The sequence below is a fragment of the Mytilus trossulus genome, chromosome 1 (genome assembly GCF_036588685.1).
Source record: "Mytilus trossulus isolate FHL-02 chromosome 1, PNRI_Mtr1.1.1.hap1, whole genome shotgun sequence".
Classification (NCBI taxonomy): Eukaryota; Metazoa; Mollusca; class Bivalvia; order Mytilida; family Mytilidae; genus Mytilus; species Mytilus trossulus.
The window spans coordinates 59,179,626-59,201,718 of NC_086373.1; the positions used below are offsets into that span (position 1 = coordinate 59,179,626).

The 22,093-nt window shown below is 33.0% G+C and overlaps 1 protein-coding gene across 15 annotated transcripts in view; it reads right to left on the bottom strand.

The window, feature by feature from the left end:
• The window catches only part of LOC134680677 (plasma membrane calcium-transporting ATPase 2-like), a 119,907-nt gene that overhangs the window by 21,909 nt on the left and 75,905 nt on the right, over positions 1-22,093 (bottom strand). For all 15 annotated transcript variants that reach the window (XM_063539928.1, XM_063539936.1, XM_063539837.1 and 12 more), the window contains 14 exons: positions 20,530-20,559; positions 18,521-18,706; positions 16,446-16,660; positions 15,629-15,764; positions 14,944-15,050; positions 13,903-14,138; positions 13,202-13,344; positions 12,527-12,651; positions 11,899-12,078; positions 9,280-9,474; positions 8,502-8,693; positions 7,771-7,984; positions 6,793-7,004; positions 252-359 (listed from right to left, as the gene is read on the bottom strand). In XM_063539928.1, coding sequence (XP_063395998.1) covers positions 252-359; positions 6,793-7,004; positions 7,771-7,984; positions 8,502-8,693; positions 9,280-9,474; positions 11,899-12,078; positions 12,527-12,651; positions 13,202-13,344; positions 13,903-14,138; positions 14,944-15,050; positions 15,629-15,764; positions 16,446-16,660; positions 18,521-18,706; positions 20,530-20,559 — 2,279 coding nt within the window. The remainder of the gene's footprint in view (positions 1-251; positions 360-6,792; positions 7,005-7,770; positions 7,985-8,501; positions 8,694-9,279; positions 9,475-11,898; positions 12,079-12,526; positions 12,652-13,201; positions 13,345-13,902; positions 14,139-14,943; positions 15,051-15,628; positions 15,765-16,445; positions 16,661-18,520; positions 18,707-20,529; positions 20,560-22,093) is intronic.

The following is a 22,093-nucleotide window of genomic DNA, read 5'->3' on the forward strand; positions in this document are numbered from 1 at the left end:
AAATTCTGATATGTTTCATACATATGAATGAGCATTAATATCCTAACTGTAAAACCCAGTTATGACAGTTTTGTTTTTAAACTTTTAATAATATAATGTAAATTTAGCATCAAAACAGAAGTTTATTGTAAGTGCTTTTTTTCACCTGAATCAAATATTGAATGAATACTTCAAATATTTGTCAGCCTCAAAGTATAAACCACCTTTTTTATCTGATAAACACCAATCGATCAATCTTTTTAATTACTTACCTGTCCCCATATCAGATCCCCTATTCCTAAAAATATACACCAAAACCACTGCTCTAGTGTTAATCCTTTGGTGTAAAACACGGAACCTCCAACTTGTACTAGTACTATCTGAAATTATATGTCATTTCACTTATTAATGAGCAAGTTCTATCTGAAATTATATGTCATTTCACTTATTAATGAACAAGTACTATCTGAAATTATATGTCATTTCACTTATTAATGAGCAAGTTCTATCTGAAATTATATGTCATTTCACTTATTAATGAACAAGTTCTATCTGAAATTATATGTCATTTCACTTATTAATGAACAAGTACTATCTGAAATTATATGTCATTTCACTTATTAATGAGCAAGTTCTATCTGAAATTATATGTCATTTCACTTATTAATGAACAAGTTCTATCTGAAATTATATGTCATTTCACTTATTAATGAACAAGTTCTATCTGAAATTATATGTCATTTCACTTCTTAATGAACAAGTTCTATCTGAAATTATATGTCATATCACTTATTAATGAACAAGTTCTATCTGAAATTATATGTCATATCACTTATTAATGAATAAGTACTATCTGAAATTATATGTCATTTCACTTATTAATGAACAAGTACTATCTGAAATTATATGTCATATCACTTATTAATGAACAAGTACTATCTGAAATTATATGTCATTTCACTTATTAATGAACAAGTACTATCTGAAATTATATGTCATTTCACTTATTAATGAGCAAGTACTATCTGAAATTATATGTCATTTCACTTATTAATGAATGAGTACTATCTGAAATTATATGTCATTTCACTTATTAATGAACAAGTACTATCTGAAATTATATGTCATATCACTTATTAATGAACAAGTACTATCTGAAATGTTGTCAGGTCACTTATTTATGAATGAGTACTATCTGAAATTATATGTCATTTCACTTATTAATGAACAAGTACTATCTGAAATTATATGTCATTTCACTTATTAACCCTTACCATGCGGTGACCGTCTTTTGACGGGCGGACCCTAATAACCGTTATTTGGCTCCAATGGCGTTCCATACTTTTAGAAGTCCACTTTATGATACTTATTTTAAAATTTATGTATGTCCCGTCAACCTGAGGCTATCCATATTCACGTTTCTCATGTATAAGTAGCATTTTGAGCACAAATACGGACTTGGAAAATTGAAATTGGCTAAAAGTCGGTTTTCTGGAGGGGTAGGCTTCACATCTGTATCTTACACAAGAAGTTCAGAGGCATAAAACTGGCAAAGATAGTGCAAACCCACGGCCATATAACTACTGATCATTATTATTAATGAAATACGCATAGGAAACAACTACTTCCGGTTTTGGGTCCATTCGAAGTCAAAAATCGTGAAATTCGGTATTTTGGGTCCAAATGACCTTCTGTAGACTGATGAATCAAGATCAGATTCACTCCGATCTAACAACTGTTGGGGTCAATTTGTTCACTAGGGTCCACTCTACACGCAGGCTACAGCTGGATACCTGAACCAGCAACCCTGGGTCTTCTGGGTCAAGAGAAGGGGTGAAAAATCGGCAAAATTGACGCTTTTTGCACCTGATGACCCTCTTTGAGGCAAATTTCCGCCAAGAAAATTCCGCCTCCTCACCCCGACCACCCCACCCCGTGATCACCTATATTAGATTTAAAGAATTCAATATGCTACAGCAACAGGGCTAAGCTCATTTGCATATAATTTGCATATTTTTGCAAATAAACGAAAATTAGACATTTTCTAAAAACAATTCCGCATGGTAAGGGTTAAGGACCTTGGAAAAAGAAACCAATTTTTTTCCAGTTTTAGCTCAAATTTGGATGTTTTTTCTTCTTATTATGGTTCAGAACGGGTCAGGGTGGCCTCCAGATACAATGATTAGTTCAAAAACGCTTAAAATTTTTTTATTTTTTTTGAAGTTTGTTAACGTTTACCATGCGGTGACCGTCTTTTGACGGGCGGACCCTAATAACCGTTATTTGGCTCCAATGGCGTTCCATACTTTTAGAAGTCCACTTTATGATACTTATTTTAAAATTTATGTATGTCCCGTCAACCTGAGGCTATCCATATTCACGTTTCTCATGTATAAGTAGCATTTTGAGCACAAATACGGACTTGGAAAATTGAAATTGGCTAAAAGTCGGTTTTCTGGAGGGGTAGGCTTCACATCTGTATCTTACACAAGAAGTTCAGAGGCATAAAACTGGCAAAGATAGTGCAAACCCACGGCCATATAACTACTGATCATTATTATTAATGAAATACGCATAGGAAACAACTACTTCCGGTTTTGGGTCCATTCGAAGTCAAAAATCGGCAAAAATCGTGAAATTCGGTATTTTGGGTCCAAATGATCTTCTGTAGACTGATGAATCAAGATCAGATTCACTCCGATCTAACAACTGTTGGGGTCAATTTGTTCACTAGGGTCCACTCTACACGCAGGCTACAGCTGGATACCTGAACCAGCAACCCTGGGTCTTCTGGGTCAAGAGAAGGGGTGAAAAATCGGCAAAATTGTTGCTTTTTGCACCTGATGACCCTCTTTGGGGCAAATTTCAGCCAAGAAAATTCCGCCTCCTCACCCCGACCACCCCACCCCGTGATCAGCTATATTAGATTTAAAGAATTCAATATGCTACAGCAACAGGGCTAAGCTCATTTGCATATAATTTGCATATTTTTGCAAATAAACGAAAATTAGACATTTTCTAAAAACAATTCCGCATGGTAAGGGTTAAGGACCTTGGAAAAAGAAACCAATTTTTTTCCAGTTTTAGCTCAAATTTGGATGTTTTTTCTTATTATTATGGTTCAGAACGGGTCAGGGTGGCCTCCAGATACAATGATTAGTTCAAAAACGCTTAAAAAAAATTTTTTTTTTTGAAGTTTGTTAACCCTTACCATGCGGTGACCGTCTTTTGACGGGCGGACCCTAATAACCGTTATTTGGCTCCAATGGCGTTCCATACTTTTAGAAGTCCACTTTATGATACTTATTTTAAAATTTATGTATGTCCCGTCAACCTGAGGCTATCCATATTCATGTTTCTCATGTATAAGTAGCATTTTGAGCACAAATACGGACTTGGAAAATTGAAATTGGCTAAAAGTCGGTTTTCTGGAGGGGTGGGCTTCACATCTGTATCTTACACAAGAAGTTCAGAGGCATAAAACTGGCAAAGATAGTGCAAACCCACGGCCATATAACTACTGATCATTATTATTAATGAAATACGCATAGGAAACAACTACTTCCGGTTTTGGGTCCATTCGAAGTCAAAAATCGGCAAAAATCGTGAAATTCGGTATTTTGGGTCCAAATGACCTTCTGTAGACTGATGAAACAAGATCAGATTCACTCCGATCTAACAACTGTTAGGGTCAATTTGTTCACTAGGGTCCACTCTACACGCAGGCTACAGCTGGATACCTGAACCAGCAACCCTGGGTCTTCTGGGTCAAGAGAAGGGGTGAAAAATCGGCAAAATTGACGCTTTTTGCACCTGATGACCCTCTTTGGGGCAAATTTCCGCCAAGAAAATTCCGCCTCCTCACCCCGACCACCCCACCCTGTGATCACCTATATTAGATTTAAAGAATTCAATATGCTACAGCAACAGGGCTAAGCTCATTTGCATATAATTTGCATATTTTTGCAAATAAACGAAAATTAGACATTTTCTAAAAACAATTCCGCATGGTAAGGGTTAAGGACCTTGGAAAAAGAAACCATTTTTTTTCCAGTTTTAGCTCAAATTTGGATGTTTTTTCTTCTTATTATGGTTCAGAACGGGTCAGGGTGGCCTCCAGATACAATGATTAGTTCAAAAACGCTTAAAAAAATTTTTTTTTTTTTGAAATTTGTTAACCCTTACCATGCGGTGACCGTCTTTTGACGGGCGGACCCTAATAACCGTTATTTGGCTCCAATGGCGTTCCATACTTTTAGAAGTCCACTTTATGATTCTTATTTTAAAATTTATGTATGTCCCGTCAACCTGAGGCTATCCATATTCATGTTTCTCATGTATAAGTAGCATTTTGAGCACAAATACGGACTTGGAAAATTGAAATTGGCTAGAAGTCGGTTTTCTGGAGGGGTGGGCTTCACATCTGTATCTTACACAAGAAGTTCAGAGGCATAAAACTGGCAAAGATAGTGCAAACCCACGGCCATATAACTACTGATCATTATTATTAATGAAATACGCATAGGAAACAACTACTTCCGGTTTTGGGTCCATTCGAAGTCAAAAATCGGCAAAAATCGTGAAATTCGGTATTTTGGGTCCAAATGACCTTCTGTAGACTGATGAATCAAGATCAGATTCACTCCGATCTAACAACTGTTGGGGTCAATTTGTTCACTAGGGTCCACTCTACACGCAGGCTACAGCTGGATACCTGAACCAGCAACCCTGGGTCTTCTGGGTCAAGAGAAGGGGTGAAAAATCGGCAAAATTGACGCTTTTTGCACCTGATGACTCTCTTTGGGGCAAATTTCCGCCAAGAAAATTCCGCCTCCTCACCCCGACCACCCCACTCCGTGATCACCTATATTAGATTTAAAGAATTCAATATGCTACAGCAACAGGGCAAAGCTCATTTGCATATAATTTGCATATTTTTGCAAATAAACGAAAATTAGACATTTTCTAAAAACAATTCCGCATGGTAAGGGTTAAGGACCTTGGAAAAAGAAACCAATTTTTTTCCAGTTTTAGCTCAAATTTGGATGTTTTTTCTTCTTATTATGGTTCAGAACGGGTCAGGGTGGCCTCCAGATACAATGATTAGTTCAAAAACGCTTAAAAAAATTTTTTTTTTTTTGAAGTTTGTTAACCCTTACCATGCGGTGACCGTCTTTTGACGGGCGGACCCTAATAACCGTTATTTGGCTCCAATGGCGTTCCATACTTTTAGAAGTCCACTTTATGATACTTATTTTAAAATTTATGTATGTCCCGTCAACCTGAGGCTATCCATATTCATGTTTCTCATGTATAAGTAGCATTTTGAGCACAAATACGGACTTGGAAAATTGAAATTGGCTAAAAGTCGGTTTTCTGGAGGGGTGGGCTTCACATCTGTATCTTACACAAGAAGTTCAGAGGCATAAAACTGGCAAAGATAGTGCAAACCCACGGCCATATAACTACTGATCATTATTATTAATGAAATACGCATAGGAAACAACTACTTCCGGTTTTGGGTCCATTCGAAGTCAAAAATCGGCAAAAATCGTGAAATTCGGTATTTTGGGTCCAAATGATCTTCTGTAGACTGATGAATCAAGATCAGATTCACTCCGATCTAACAACTGTTGGGGTCAATTTGTTCACTAGGGTCCACTCTACACGCAGGCTACAGCTGGATACCTGAACCAGCAACCCTGGGTCTTCTGGGTCAAGAGAAGGGGTGAAAAATCGGCAAAATTGTTGCTTTTTGCACCTGATGACCCTCTTTGGGGCAAATTTCAGCCAAGAAAATTCCGCCTCCTCACCCCACCCCGTGATCACCTATATTAGATTTAAAGAATTCAATATGCTACAGCAACAGGGCTAAGCTCATTTGCATATAATTTGCATATTTTTGCAAATAAACGAAAATTAGACATTTTCTAAAAACAATTCCGCATGGTAAGGGTTAAGGACCTTGGAAAAAGAAACCAATTTTTTTCCAGTTTTAGCTCAAATTTGGATGTTTTTTCTTCTTATTATGGTTCAGAACGGGTCAGGGTGGCCTCCAGATACAATGATTAGTTCAAAAACGCTTAAAAAAATTTTTTTTTTTTTGAAGTTTGTTAACCCTTACCATGCGGTGACCGTCTTTTGACGGGCGGACCCTAATAACCGTTATTTGGCTCCAATGGCGTTCCATACTTTTAAAAGTCCACTTTATGATACTTATTTTAAAATTTATGTATGTCCCGTCAACCTGAGGCTATCCATATTCATGTTTCTCATGTATAAGTAGCATTTTGAGCACAAATACGGACTTGGAAAATTGAAATTGGCTAAAAGTCGGTTTTCTGGAGGGGTGGGCTTCACATCTGTATCTTACACAAGAAGTTCAGAGGCATAAAACTGGCAAAGATAGTGCAAACCCACGGCCATATAACTACTGATCATTATTATTAATGAAATACGCATAGGAAACAACTACTTCCGGTTTTGGGTCCATTCGAAGTCAAAAATCGGCAAAAATCGTGAAATTCGGTATTTTGGTTCCAAATGACCTTCTGTAGACTGATGAATCAAGATCAGATTCACTCCGATCTAACAACTGTTGGGGTCAATTTGTTCACTAGGGTCCACTCTACACGCAGGCTACAGCTGGCAAATTTCCGCCAAGGCCATGGTGCTATATTTTTTGGAAAACCAGTGCTAAATTAATTTCTATGGTGCTATTAGAAAATTTTGGAGAGACCACCTGAGCATTCTCTTCCAAATAACCTTTCTGAAGCACTCAGCTACATTTGTACTGTATAATTATAATTTTACCTGAGCTATAAAGGTTCCAATCCAGATAACTATAAATACTGGATTCCTCTGTAATCCTTCCAGAATATTACGCTGCCCATGGATTTTTCTAGCATTGACCTCATTACAAAGAGTCATCATAACAAATGTATTAAATATAATAGTAAAGTGCTGAGTTGGTGGAGAATGAATATCTCCTCCTATTCCACTATCAATGTCAAAAAACTGAGGACCTGTGGAAAAATAGATAAATACAACATTATAGTAAACTTATTTTACAATACAAATGTATCTATTTCACGTCTATAAATAACACAACATCTATTTCATATTTCTATAAATAACACAACTCTTGTGTAAAAGATTCAAAACTTAATATATATGATAATATGTCTATGTTTTTTTTTAATACATTTAGACAAAGTAAGCATGTTATTCTTTTTATTTATTGATTTATTGTTGTATATGATAATTCAAAATTCATGACCACAACAGTTAATATCCCTACATTGTACCAGACAAAAAAAAAATGTTTGATAAGATTTCATTATGCTAAATCACAATCCAGGAAAACTGGACAATCTACTCTTAACACATGTATCCTGAATCCAAGGCAACCATTTTTAAACCTTAATGAAAATTTCATATCCAGCTCCGATGGCATCTGTGGAACTGACAATTATTACAATTGGTCACAACACAACTACATTAAACTGAAAAGAAACCATATTCTTGCATTTCAATTCTGAATGAGCCTTATCATAATATTTTTCTTTGTTTGAGTATGTGCATTAGATTTCATCCTGACAAGAGCTGGCACTTAAATTCCTAACAAATTACATGAAATGTTTAGAATAAACACAATACTAAAGCTAAGGACAAGCTGGTATTTTGTACCTCAATATTTGTCATTTGATCAGTCAAGCTTTTTGTAAAGCTAATAGACTTAGAAATAATGCTTTCTAAGAAGCATGACTAACTGCACTATAAAAGACTTACCCAAGAAAAGTAAACAAAATATAACAGTTAGCTGATAGATGGCATGACCAATAATATTTTTTGTCATGGTTCTAGAAATGAGAGCTTTTGTTCTTCCGTAAGGTTTACGTTCTAACAACTCCTCACTGGGAAGCTCTGTAGCAAGAGCTAATGAAGCCAGGGTGTCCATAATCAAGTTCACCCACAACATCTGAATAGCTCGTAGAGGACTGTCCTGTAATAACATAAAATAATTATTACATAATTTTAAAATGTTACATCAATACTGATTGTTGTCATATACATGTCACTATATACACTCTATTTAAATGTATATCCAATGACCTTATGCACCTTTCATGTTAGTTGAAGTGGACAGTCCTTGCATGTTATAATACTTTTTTTTGTATGCCAATGTCCATTACTTAACAGTTAATTTAGTTTTTGTTGTTTCCAAGAAAACAAATATCCGGAGAGGAACAAATCCTTATTTTTGACTCAAATGCAAATATCAATAGTACACACAAATTAGGTTATAAGATATTTTTCTTGAAACACATGTAGAAATGAGGGAGAGAAAAAGAGTGATGGTAAAAATTAATATTTTCAAGTGAAAGACATTTAAAATCTACTGATAAATAAAGAGATTGCTGTCTTATCATATATAAGTTGAACCCCACCAAACTTCCCACCTGAATAATCACTTTTGTCCAATTGTTTAATCATTAAACTGTTAACGTATTACAACTCACATCAATTATACAGGCTCCAAGGAAAGCTACCAATACAGCAACAACATTGACAGTCAACTGGAACTGTAAAAACTTAGCAATACTATCATACACATTTCTACCCCACATCACAGCTTTAACAATACTGGTAAAGTTGTCATCTGTTAAAATAATGTCCGAGGCTTCTTTGGCTACATCTGTTCCTGATATACCCTATAAAATAAAGACCAAACATAAATCTACAAAAATATATGTCTTATAAGGTAAATGTATGAGTCTTTGAAAGAAGATGTGTAACGTGACAGCTCCATATAATACAAGCAGAAAAGGGGTATATAGAAATAAGATGACAATTTGATATGAGAAACTCTAATAATTAGTTGGATACAGAATTAAAATAACAGATGCACAACTTTGTGTCTTGTAAAATAGCTCTTTTCAAGGAGTTGCAATTAAACATTGTGTAAGGCAGGTGATGACAACACATGTGTGGCTATAGATTAGCTGTTTGGCACAATAATAATATTTTTATCTCCATGCATATGTCTCACATATGTTTCTCATTTTTCATGCAGACTAGACAATTGGTTTTCCTGTTTTAATTGCTTTACACTAGTCATTGGGGCCCTTTATTCCTTGCTGTTTGGTATGAGTATTGAAGGACGTACTTTGATCTATTATTGTTTACATTTTACAAATTGTAACTTGAATGAAGAGTTGTCTCATTGGCACTCATTCCACATCTTATCATTTATATAAACATGAAGCATCTAAACTTCCCCTTTACATGTGAACATACCATAGCAAATCCAACATCAGCCTTTTTGAGAGCAGGTCCGTCATTAGTTCCATCACCTGTGACTGCTACCACTTCTCTCGCAGTGCTCAACTTACTGTCTATAATACCTTTTACCAGTACATATTTATCCTGTGGTGATGATCGGGCCAGTACACGTAATTTAGGCCAAACTTTGTCAAATAATTCCTGTGAAACCTAAAAACAATAATACTAAGACTGTATCAAGGTTTAAATATACTGTCTAGAAACAGAAAAATTCAGGAATAAAAATGCAAGATTTCAGTTTAATTTTTATATTGTAAATATAAAGCTAGTTTCTGTATTTGAAACCAGTGTCATCATTAGCCAAACAAATTGTAGAAAAGATAATAAAGTATTTCAAAACAACAATATGTTTCAGTATTCATCCGACATAGCTTGTAAAGACTTCACCCTATAAATAAGAAACACATTTTGCTGATGGTTATTTCCCATGCAGTTGCAAATATGACATGCATATTCTGGACAAGAGCAAAGTATTGACTTTTGAATGTACACTATTTTTTACTATCTGAATTTATTTAGTCATATTTTCAACATGAGATTAACACAAAATATTTGTGCATTATTCAAAATATTAATAGATAGTTTTAAATCTGAATTTCTTTTAATAGTGAAACCAGATGCTCCGCAGGGCGTAGCTTTATACGACCGCAGAGGTTGAACCCTGAACGGTTGGGGCGAGTATGGACACAACATTCAAGCTGGATTCAGCTCTAAATTTGGATTGTGATTAAATAGTTGACACAGCATAGGTTTCTGACACAGAATGAATGTGTTCTAATGAAATTAAAATTTTTGTTTTCTCTTAGAGCAATTCACTATGCTGTTGAATATTATTCCTCTCAAAAAAAATGTTTGAAGAAATTTTCTTTTTATTTATGAAATTTCAAATGAGAAAATTGAACCCAATTTTTTTAATCACATCCCCCTTTCCCTTATTCCAAAACTAATCTCAATGAAAATTTCTAATGGAGTTTGCAACAATTACTACTCATTTAAATACATCATAAAATATTAAGATGTAAAAAAACTGCTTGTTATCACTGAATGGTAAAGATTATTTTAATTTATCAGTTGGTAGTAAAAAGTGAATATACATTGTATATTGTATATATAACAAAGATTTAAGTTGATTCTGGACAAAGAAAGATAACTCCAAATAAAAAAAATTCTTTACAATTAGATATTTCTTGCTTACTATTCTGGACAAAGAAAGATAACTCTAATTAAAAACAAAATTGCTATTTCACAATATTTTGCAATAAGATATTTCTTGCCATTGCGCAATACTGTGCAATTGAAAAGACTTGCTATTGCACAATACTTAATATAATAATTTTAGATCCTGATTTGGACCAACTTGAAAACTGGGCCCAGAATTAAAAATCTAAGTACATGTTTGGATTCAGCATATCAAAGAACCCTAAGATTTCAATTTTTGTTAAAATCAAACTAAGTTTCATTTTGGACCCTTTGGACTTTAATGTAGACCAATTTGAAAACAAGACCAAAAATGAGGAATCTACACAGTTAGATTTGGCATATCAAAGAACCCCATTTATTCAATTTTTGATGAAATCAAACAAAGTTTAATTTTGGACCCCGATTTGGACCAACTTGAAAACTGGGCCGATAATCAAGAATCTAAGTACATTTTTAGATTCAGCATATCAAAGAACCCAACCGATTAATTTTTTGTCAAAATCAAACGAAGTTTAATTTTGGACCCTTTGGACCTTAATGTAGACCAATTTGAAAACGGGACCAAAAGTTAAAAATCTACATACACAGTTAGATTCGGCATATCAAAGAACCCCAATTATTCAATTTTGATGAAATCAAACAAAGTTTAATTTTGGACCCTTTGGGCCCCTTATTCCTAAACTGTTGGGACCAAAACTCCCAAAATCATTACCAACCTTCCTTTTATGGTCATAAACCTTGTGTTTAAATTTCATAGATTTCTATTTACCTATTCTGAAGTTATGGTGCGAAAACCAAGAAAAATGCTTATTTGGGTCCCTTTTTGGCCCCTAATTCCTAAACTGTTGGGACCTAAACTCCCAAAATCAATACCAACCTTCCTTTTGTGGTCATAAACATTGTGTTTAAATTTCATTATTTTCTATTTACTTAAACTAAAGTTATTGTGCGAAAACCAAGAATAATGCTTATTTGGGCCCTTTTTTGGCCCCTAATTCCTACACTATTGAAACCAAAACTCCCAAAATCAATCCCAACCTTTCTTTTGTGGTCATAAACCTTGTGTCAAAATTTCATAGATTTCTATTAACTCAAGCTAAAGTTATAGTGCGAAAACCAAGAAAATGCTTATTTGGGCCCTTTTTGGCCCCTAATTCCTAAAATGTTGGGACCAAAACTCCCAAAATCAATACCAACCTTCCTTTTGTGGTCATAAACCTTGTGATAAAATTTTATAGATTTATATTCACTTTTACTAAAGTTAGAGTGCGAAAACTAAAAGTATTCGGACGAGGACGACGCCAACGTGATAGCAATATACGACGAAATTTTTTTCAAAATTTGCGGTCGTATAATAATGGTGTCTAATCATACCTCGCCATCTTCATCTAAGATACGTTTATTAAATTCTTTGCCATCAATGACGAGGAAATCTTCATTAGGATCCAGAATTCCACATTTAGTGGCAATAGATCTGGCTGTATTTACATTGTCACCAGTTACCATTCTTACACAGATACCTGCTCTCTGACATTTCTTGATAGCATTGGGTACCTATAACAAATCAGATATAAAATTTATATATTTACCAATAAGATTGTTGCCTAGGGGACAACTTGATATCAACTAAATTCAAAATCTAAAGAACACTTAGAATTCAGACATTGAATTGAAATTAGTCCAAGAAATAAGCAATTTATACAGAGTATTAGTTTTTGCCCCCTTTTCTCAAATGGTAGGACCATAAACCCTCAAAATCAATCCCCACTTTCTGTTTTTGGTATGGAACAATTTCATAGAAATTAATGGACTTATATTATAGTATAATTTAATACAACATATAAATCTATAAACATTGGCCAATTATTCTCCTTGATTTTCAAGTTGAAAGGGTCAAAACATAAAAATATCAAAGTCTTTAACAAGGATTTTGACAAATAAATTTAACTTGAACCCCTACTTTCAAATCAACACATCTTTATTGGTCCATTAGAATACACACCTCAGGTCTTACTGGATCTTCAATACCAACAACCAGTAAACATGTCAGACCCTTTACTATATCACCTTCCTCCTCCCAGTCAGGTTCCTCTGAGAATGTAACATCATTGACACCGTCACTTTCACCTGTTATACAGATATATAGCTTATTATAGATTAATGTACAATCTAAGTTGTTAGAGACAGAATTCAAAATTACCATTGTACCTCAAGATTCAAACTAGCTTTTTTTTTTTGAAAAACCTAAAAATGAATGAAATTGCAGAAAAGAAAATGTTCTAATATTTCTTAAATAGATCTTTCATTCCAGTAAGAGACAATTTCAATATGAAGTAGAGAAATGGTTTTCACCACTAGAACGCATTAAAATGTTCTCTGAATATTTGTTCAAAACTAGTCCCAATTGTCTTTCATTGGAAGATGAAGTTGAGGATGTTCAATGATTGATGAAAAAAAGATGTTGAAGTTAGATACATCTTACCTTAGTTAAGTGAGCTTAAAACAAGCCTTAGTGTTTCTCATTTTTTATATAGTTTAAACGGTTGGTTTTCCTGTTTGAATTGTTTTAAATGTCATTTTTGGGCCCTTTATAATTTGGTTTTCTGTGTAAGCAAAAGCTCTGTGAACATTGTTATTCTAATTAATAAATTATAAGTTGCACTATCTGAATATATACCTTTAACAAAATCTTTGTAAGCCAAACAGATTGTACGAAGTCCATCACTAGCCATGGGTTCTATTACAGTTTTCACTATTTTATCCTGATCCTCAGGGGAGAATGGTAAAACCTGGCCCTTACAATCTAAGATATGGGTACATCTGAAATAAAGAAAAAAGAAATTATGCATTTATTGAAAACAATTATAGAAACCTCTTTATATCTGAAAATATGCTTACTTCATATTATAATAGGGGATAGGTTCAATAGAAAAGTATGCAGCATACTTGAATATCAATAATGTTCTGTCCAGCTTTTTAAAAGCCATACAAATCATACTGTTATACTACAGAAAACCTTTGTGATATATATATAGGGTTTTGTTCAATAAGTGTGCAGGATATCACCAAGTTGTTCTTTTAACACATTGTTGAACAAAGCCCTATAAATATCAGGAATGGCACTGTTCAAAAAGCTTTAGAAAACCTTTCTAATAGCAATAAAATTCTATCCAACACAGTGTTCAGTACAATTTTATGATATGCATCGAGGTTTGTTAAACAAAATGTTTGGAACAACTTAGTGATATCCAGTTTATTTTTTAAATCTGACATAAGCAACATCATTACCTCCCCTGTAACTGTATTGCATGCTCTTATTCTTTAGTCTGTCTTCAAATAATGTGATTTAAAACTAAAGCACATATCAATTTTACTTACTTTTTTAAAACAATTTCTGAAGCTCCCTTTGTAAAAAGCCTGTAGCCCTTGTTGGTAGGTATGACTGTACTCATAGACTTCCGTACAGAGTTAAAGGTGTATACTTTGGTTAAACGTTCTTCAGTAACTTCTTGTCTTACAGATTCATAACTCTGTTTCAAATCCAGAACAAATCCTAACAGGGCACACTCTGTTTTATTTCCCAGCTGTGCAGGAAGACCCCCATCATCTGATACCTAAAATCAGAAACAATAAACAATTCAAAACAAGAAAAATTAATTAATTGTCAATAGCTTAAAAACAATACATGTATGTTTATATAATCAAATTGCATCTTTAAAAAAAATCATTTCATTGTATAAGATTCATAATCTTTGGTTGATGCAAACTAAAGTCAAAGAACAAAAATGAAAAGTTCAGCACTTTTTGTTTTTGTAAAGAGGCATAACTCTATAATGGTAAAAGTGATGGCAGACACCACCAAAAATTCAAACTTGATCTATGTTTTTCGGTAATAAGCATTGTGTATAAGATTCATGACATTTGGTTGAGGCAAAGTAGTTAGAGAATGGAAACGAAAAATTCAGCATGTTTCCATTTGTTAAGGAATATTACTCTAGAACTGTAAACTTTTCTTTCATTGTAATAAGAAGTTTAGGAAGTATTGTGGAAATAAGACAGGTTCTCCCAGCAAGCACTGGCTGTAATTTATTCAAGATTGCTAAGGCTTAGCCAAATGTCCCCAGCCCTGTTAAAATGAGGAATTAAAATTGTATTTCCCAATGTGTTATTGTGGTACAGTAGTCAAAATGGACTTGAATATTCACGACTAATAATAATATCATAAACAGTCAAAAACTTTTGTCTTTAACATGGCTTTTTTTCAAAAGAAAAAGAAATCCTTAAATCCTTGTATAAATTGTTCTCAACATCACTGTTTTTTTTTTATCATTCACTATGTGGATAACAGGGTATACAATCTCAATGGTCTAGTACTGGATCAGTTGGGAGTATAAAAGACAACTATAGGGGACTCTTTACCTGTATTCTGGAGGTATAACCACTGTTGATAGCTATGCCCCACACTATCAACTCTCTAAAATTGACAGCTAAAGTTTCAAAGTTAGGAACTTGTTTGTAGTGAACTCCTGAAAAAAAAGAAGACTGATTACAAATCAATTTACACATTTATAGTCAATTAACTATATTTATTTCCAAACTGCAATGTTTTCTAACTCATATTCCATTATGAGTTTCATATAATTCAGTGAAGCACCATAAAAAAAAAATTTGATGTTGGAATTTATATTTTAAGACTTTGTGGCTTGTAACAAGTATTGCTACTTCAGCCTTATTTTAACATTATTTTAAAAAAAATGTAGAACAACACATAAGACCTTGTTAGTTTTACAGCCTGGTTGTGCTATGAGAAATAAATATACATATATATTGAGAAATGTATGATTTTATGGAGATAAGACCAATTATTAATCCAGTGGTTTACTGTTATTCAGAAAATATTGAGAGGTTTTAATATACGTGAGATTGACTGCCTGAAAATTGAAATCATACACACTCTCATTCTAATTTCTGATGTAAAATGTATGCAATTTTTCCTGAAATCACAATGATAAATTTTTAATTTTGGATGGTCATTAAAAAGTTGCAATCACAAAATGCTTCGATTTGTTTCTGATTTTACATTAGATCATAGTGTATACCTTACCCCCAATATAACTCTGAACAACTGTCATTCTGTTGGTTGTTAGTGTTCCAGTTTTATCAGAACAAATGGCTGTAGCATTTCCCATTGTTTCACAAGCATCTAAATGTCGCACCAAATTATTATCATCCATCATTTTCTATCAAAATAAAAACAAGAGGCCTATTAGTGATTACAAAAGTGGAAAACTTGATTATATACAGGCCAGAAGCCAGGGATTTCCAAGGGGGTGTTATTTGGACTCACAAACTTGACCTTAACAGCCACAATTCAAACAGAACGTTGACTTTAACAGTGCTTATTTGTTTTCAAGGGGGGGGGGGGGGGGGGGGGGGTTGGTGTTCCGAAACCCCTGGCTACGGGTATGATATACAACTTTGTATTCAGTACTACTAAAAGGTTAGATTTATTGGCAAATATTGAATGGATATCAGGGCAATAACATATTACGTCCAATGAATATATCCTTTACAATATTTATACTAAAGTGAAATTATTATATGCTTCTTAATAAGATTTCAACAGGGAGATAGGTCAATTCATCATTTAGCGTTCAGTCACAAGCTATTAGAAAATTTGTATTTTGTTAAACATTTTCATTTTTAACCTTTCATACCAATGTTTTCCACAAAAACTCTACAAAACAATATTTACTCAGTTAACTGTACAGTATCTAAAATAGCAGGTTGTGTCATGTAGTAGTAATGTTTAGTTTAAAAATGATAAATTGACAAAAATAACTGAAATGTTTAGTTTACACCTTTTGTCTAAATTGGATTATGTCTTAATATATTTCTAACTAAATTCTAGATAAACTTACTCTAACGGAATAAGCTAGAGATAAAGTGACAGCTAATGGAAGACCCTCTGGTACTGCTACAACTAACACAGTGACACCAATGATGAAATGTTTGACAAAATGTTCAATGTAGTTGGCAGTCTTGTCACTTGTCCATTCATTCTTGTTGATGGCGAACTCCTTCACACAGAACTTGATAATGAGAATTAAAACAGTAGCTACAGCAATGGCAGTTCCTGAAACAAGAAAGATAATAAGTCAGTCTGAATTAAAGGGAGATAATTATAGCAATGACAGTATGGAATAAAGGGAGACAAGTACAATTGTATCACCTATAAAACTTAATTTCATTCCGACAAGCAAGCATTGATCTGTAAGCCAAGATCTGTTCAACTGATTTTATACTTTGTTCTTATGTTGTACTGTTACACCACTTTGGTTGGGTGCTGCCAAACATGTTCAGCATGTTTAACCCTGTCACAGCCTATCATTTTGTGCGTTTCTTCTGTTGCTGTAGATCATATCTATCTTTAGTTTTTTTGTTTTGTTCAGTTTAATCTGTTGTACCAGTCTCAAGTTAAGTGCCCACTAACATGTTTAACCCCACCATATTTATATGTATGTGTCTGTTCAAACTCAGGAGCCTGTAATTCAGTGGTTGTCATTTGTTATTGTACATCATTCTGGTTTTTCCTCAATAGTTTTGTACATATGTTTTGCAGTTATTTTTCTTGTTTGAATTGTTTTACGTATGTCATTTCAGGGCCATTTATAGATTGCTATGAAGTATGGGATTTGCTATTGTTGAAGGCTGAACAGTGGCCTATATAGTTGATTGCTTCATCGTACAACATCTTCTTTTTCTTAATATTAAGCAAGGTTATTTTTAACACTGTTAAACATGTGTTCTCTGACATAACATTAATCATAAACTAGATACTGTGAAAGTACTTTATTTGTGGGGTACCAATTTTCGTGGTTTTCGTGGATGACTTAATCCACGAATTTAAGTGTCCAACGAAATAAAACAACCATTGTCCAAATCAAGACATGGAAAGATCCCATGAAGGTTTGACTACGTATATGATCTAGAGAATATATTGAATAACCTCAAAACTGAGAATAATTTAAGAGCAGCCACAGAACTACAATTGTATGCAGGATTATACCCATTTAATCTTTGATAACATAAACTGTACAACTTTTGATCCATTAATTTTCATAAAAACAAAATTTTTTTTCGATGAAAGTCAGTTTTCCGGTATTGATATGCAAGTATGATAAAGTGTTCATTTTATATCCTCATAGTTCTAGTACATATGCGAAATAATAATTTAACACTGGGCTTGATTTTGATAAGAATTATTTGATAACTATAGATACGCTAGAAGCATTTGTTTATGATACTGATTGCTTTAGGTGACATGTTTATGGCCTAACTAACACCTTTGATGGTCCTTTATCTGTTGATCACTTTGTCTTGGGTTAATTAGTGTTGTCACTACGATTCACAGGATCAATGTTTACTTTGCAATTTCCTTTAATTCAGACTATTTGTAACCTTCGTTTCTAATGGCTTTAATTTTTCTATTTTTTTTTAGAAAACTAAAATCCACGAATTTAAAAACCCACGAACATGTAAATATTGCTTAAACCACGAAAATTGATACCCACGAATTAAAGTACTTTCACAGTATATTAGTTTAAGTTTAAACATATTTATTTAGAGTGGATTGGAAAACAAGTTTAGCAACTTATATTAATCCCTTTCCACTTTGCGGGTGCGAGTGCTGCCTTGTAGCGGCATTAGCCTACTCTTTTTCGAAATCTACAATGGTGTCTTTAACGTGCAAGAGATATGGCTCTCTCTTAACACGGGTCAGCCATTTATCGTCCCCTTCTGACGGACTATCATCGTTTCCTTAAGACCATACTCACTAATGGTGTCAAGGGAGAGCCGAAAATTGAGTTCCTGAAATTTTCATCCCAAACAGGAATCGAACCAGGAACCTTTGTGTTAGTAGTCCGATGCACTAACCACTACACCACGGCTCTCTTAGATATATACAAATGTATGTTTGTATTGAACGCTTTACCTCCATATCCTATCTGGATGGCCAGCCTGGTGAGTTTAGCCTGTAGAACTGACTTCTCTTTCCTTGCTGATGCCTGCGGTGCAGGTTTCTTTGGCTCACCATTACCCACTTTGTTGTTGACAGCATTGGTATTGTTGGAATTATGGGAGTTTCCTGTTGGCACTTCTGGATTTATTGATCCAAGATCTATCAAAATATAAACTGAGCATGAAGACAACAATATGTCTTATTTTAACTGGAGCTGAATTAGGAAAAATATATTTTCTGAGTTGTTCTTAACCGGTATTCCTTTTTTCAATAGTTAATTTTTCAGTCCAAATGAAACAATACTCTATATTTGGTCAGTGATTTGTTTTCTTTTGTATCTAAACAATATTTTTCTATACTTTTGTGTAAACCAATTTTCAGAGATCATAAGACACAAAGAAGTGCATTTAACTAAAATATGTCAAAAATAGACTTTTTTATGCATAATTTTGAAATGTTTGGAGTTTGTAACATAATATATGAAACACACACATATATATGAAACAATTGCACACCTATAGATATGAAACAATCGCACACATATATATGAAACAATTGCATTCAACAATCAATTCAGGCATCTACAGCAATTCTAGATCGCCATGCAAAAACTTATGTTAGTACCTATAAAACCTAGTTACCTACAGGAAACAATTTTTCAGTGTTGGCCTTTAATAAAACTGGCCAGTTTCTAAACTTGTTAACCATAGATAACCAATTCAACTCCTCAAAAAAATATTAACAATGTTGGAAACTTAAACCACCAGATACAAATATAAAAGAACATGGCACAGGACATACAATTCTCATCAGGCATTTAGAAACAAACTTATCAGCATCCTGCAGTGACCATACCCAATAATAAGCCATCAAAGAAATATTCCACAATGGATATTCAATTAAGAACCTTATTTGAACCAAAATATACTGAAAATATATAAAAGTCTGCATACAACACCATCAAATCATCTACCATGTCTAAAGATTAACCTGAGGTACTTTATTTCTCATGGTATTTTGTCACTTTGTGATGATTAAATGTTCGTGACATCAACTGTCTGTAAGGAATCATCCAGAATTCACTTTTAAATGATGTTCACTTTTGGAATCATCACTTTTAAATGATGTTCACTTTTGGAATCCATGCAGAAGATTTCAAGAACAAATAACAAGACCAACATAATAATAAAGGCATCACAAACAAAGGAAACAAATGTCCTGTTTAAAAATCAACATGCAAAATCTCAACTGTTCGTCCATGCAAAACCACTTCTTTTATGCCCTAACTAAAACAATAGTCTTTTAAAATAGAAATGAGCAAGTGTAATGGAAATTTGATATAGAAATATTTCAAAAATTCCCTAGTATTGAAATCAATATTGCTGAGTAAGCTTCTTGCTTCAGGTGACTTTACCAGATTTACATCAATTCTTTCTATCTGGGCAATTCTAGTTTTAATACCTGACATTTAAAAAATGTTTAAAATCCAATGAGCAACATGCAGCAGAATTGATCATCAATCATAAGATTTAAGTTGCTTCCTGTTCTATACTTCCTGATATCAGCGTGCAGTTATTCATAACCTTTACTTTATTCTTAGGTTAAGAAAACTGATGCCAAGCATTAAACATTCTTACAGAAACCTTCTATCAGCATGCAGTTATTCATAACCTTCCTTTATTCTATGACTAAGGTTAGGAAAACTGACGCCAAGCTGAAATATTTTCCAAAAACTCCTGAATCCATAAAAGTTTGAATACTTCCTTCTTTCTGCATGCAGTAATTAATAACCATGACTTTATTCTAGGGTTAAGAAAACTGATGCCAAACTTAAAAACATTTTTCAGAAACTCCTGAAGCCAATAAAGTTTGTATCAAAAACAACTTTCTGTACACCTGACACAATGGTCATTTCAATGAAATGACAAAGCAGTCAAAACGCATGCCAAACACATGCCCAAAAAATATATAAATACACATACCCACTTTAACATCAGCATCACTAGTAAGCACTAATAAAATAAAAACATAAAATAAAAAAATTAATAAATAATTTGGTAAATTTATAAATATTTAAAATGAATAGTACACAGCTAGAAGATCTATTGTAAATTAAAGATAAATTAGAAAGAAAATGTAGAACATATCATATATGGAAATTGTATATTCATACAAAATTGCATGCTGAAGTAAATAATATAAGGATATATACTGACAGTCTGAAAATAACTTGTAAATAGTTAATTTTATATTGAACTTGGATAGATATATATTTGTTTTGTTTTACTGTAATAATTTGTTAAATATCGTCTCTCTTTTGTAAGTGATTATTCTACTCATCAAGATGAATCTTTATACCAAGTCATAGCAATATAGGTCCGTTAATATAAGATTACTACATCATTAAGTCAATGAAGTGTAAAATTTAGGTCAGATTGATCTACTTATTTCAATGATCTGCTGATCTTTCCAAGATGCTAATTTGGACTGAGTAATATGACATTGATCACTTTTATAAGAAATCAAAACATGGATGTAAACTTACTCAAAGAACGGGTATTAAAATACAGCTCAGAGTGAGATACTTAAAAAGCATGCTACTCTAGAAAATACTTCCTCAACATATCATTGGAAATATATATAAAAAAAAAAACACAAATAAACACCACTCTATCATCTCACTGTTGTTAGGTATGCTCTTGGACATAATTATTTGCAGGTCTCATTTGGTAAACTTTCGCAACAATACCCAAAAGATAATTCAAAGACAAAGTTTTTTTATCAATAATCACTGGTTGATTTTTTTGATTTTTTTCTCTCGTAACAATGTTCACAGAAGACCTAGTTTATTATATATATATATATATATAAAAGATGTTACTATATATGCATGCATTGGTTCAATAATTTCCTAAACATTATAATAATCAGAAATTGATTTCAAATGACTTTAAAATATCTCTTTTTTAATTCTAAAATAAGCCATATCATGAATAGAAAATTTCTCATGACGTGTGATTTATCTAAAGACCATGCAGCAGCAGTAATAGCCAGCCACCAATAGCACAAGCATAGAAAGGAAAGATGCATTAAAATACTGAAAGATAAATTCATCTAAAATAAACAGACAACTGGCATCAAATTCCAAATATTAAAATTAAAATTTCTACAAATATTAATAATTAATAAGCTTTACAGGAACAATTTCACAAAATCATTTTTAATGTGAATCCTAAAAAAATAATTAACCTGAAGGTTTTTTTTTTTTTTTTTACCAATTTCCATATAAATCAAACTTTTGCACACAATTCACAAATGCTGAATATTTATATATATTTGACTTGTTCAGAACATTTTGAGATTTTGAAGTATCAAGTGTAATTTCCTTTTTTTTTTAGATAAAGCTATCAAATTGATTATCATCTTTTATCCTTTATAGATAAAAATGTATATCATGAAAAATAATATCTATATATGACAAAATAAATCAATCAAATAATAATATAATATGAACAGCTCAATATCTTGACATAAACAAATACGAAT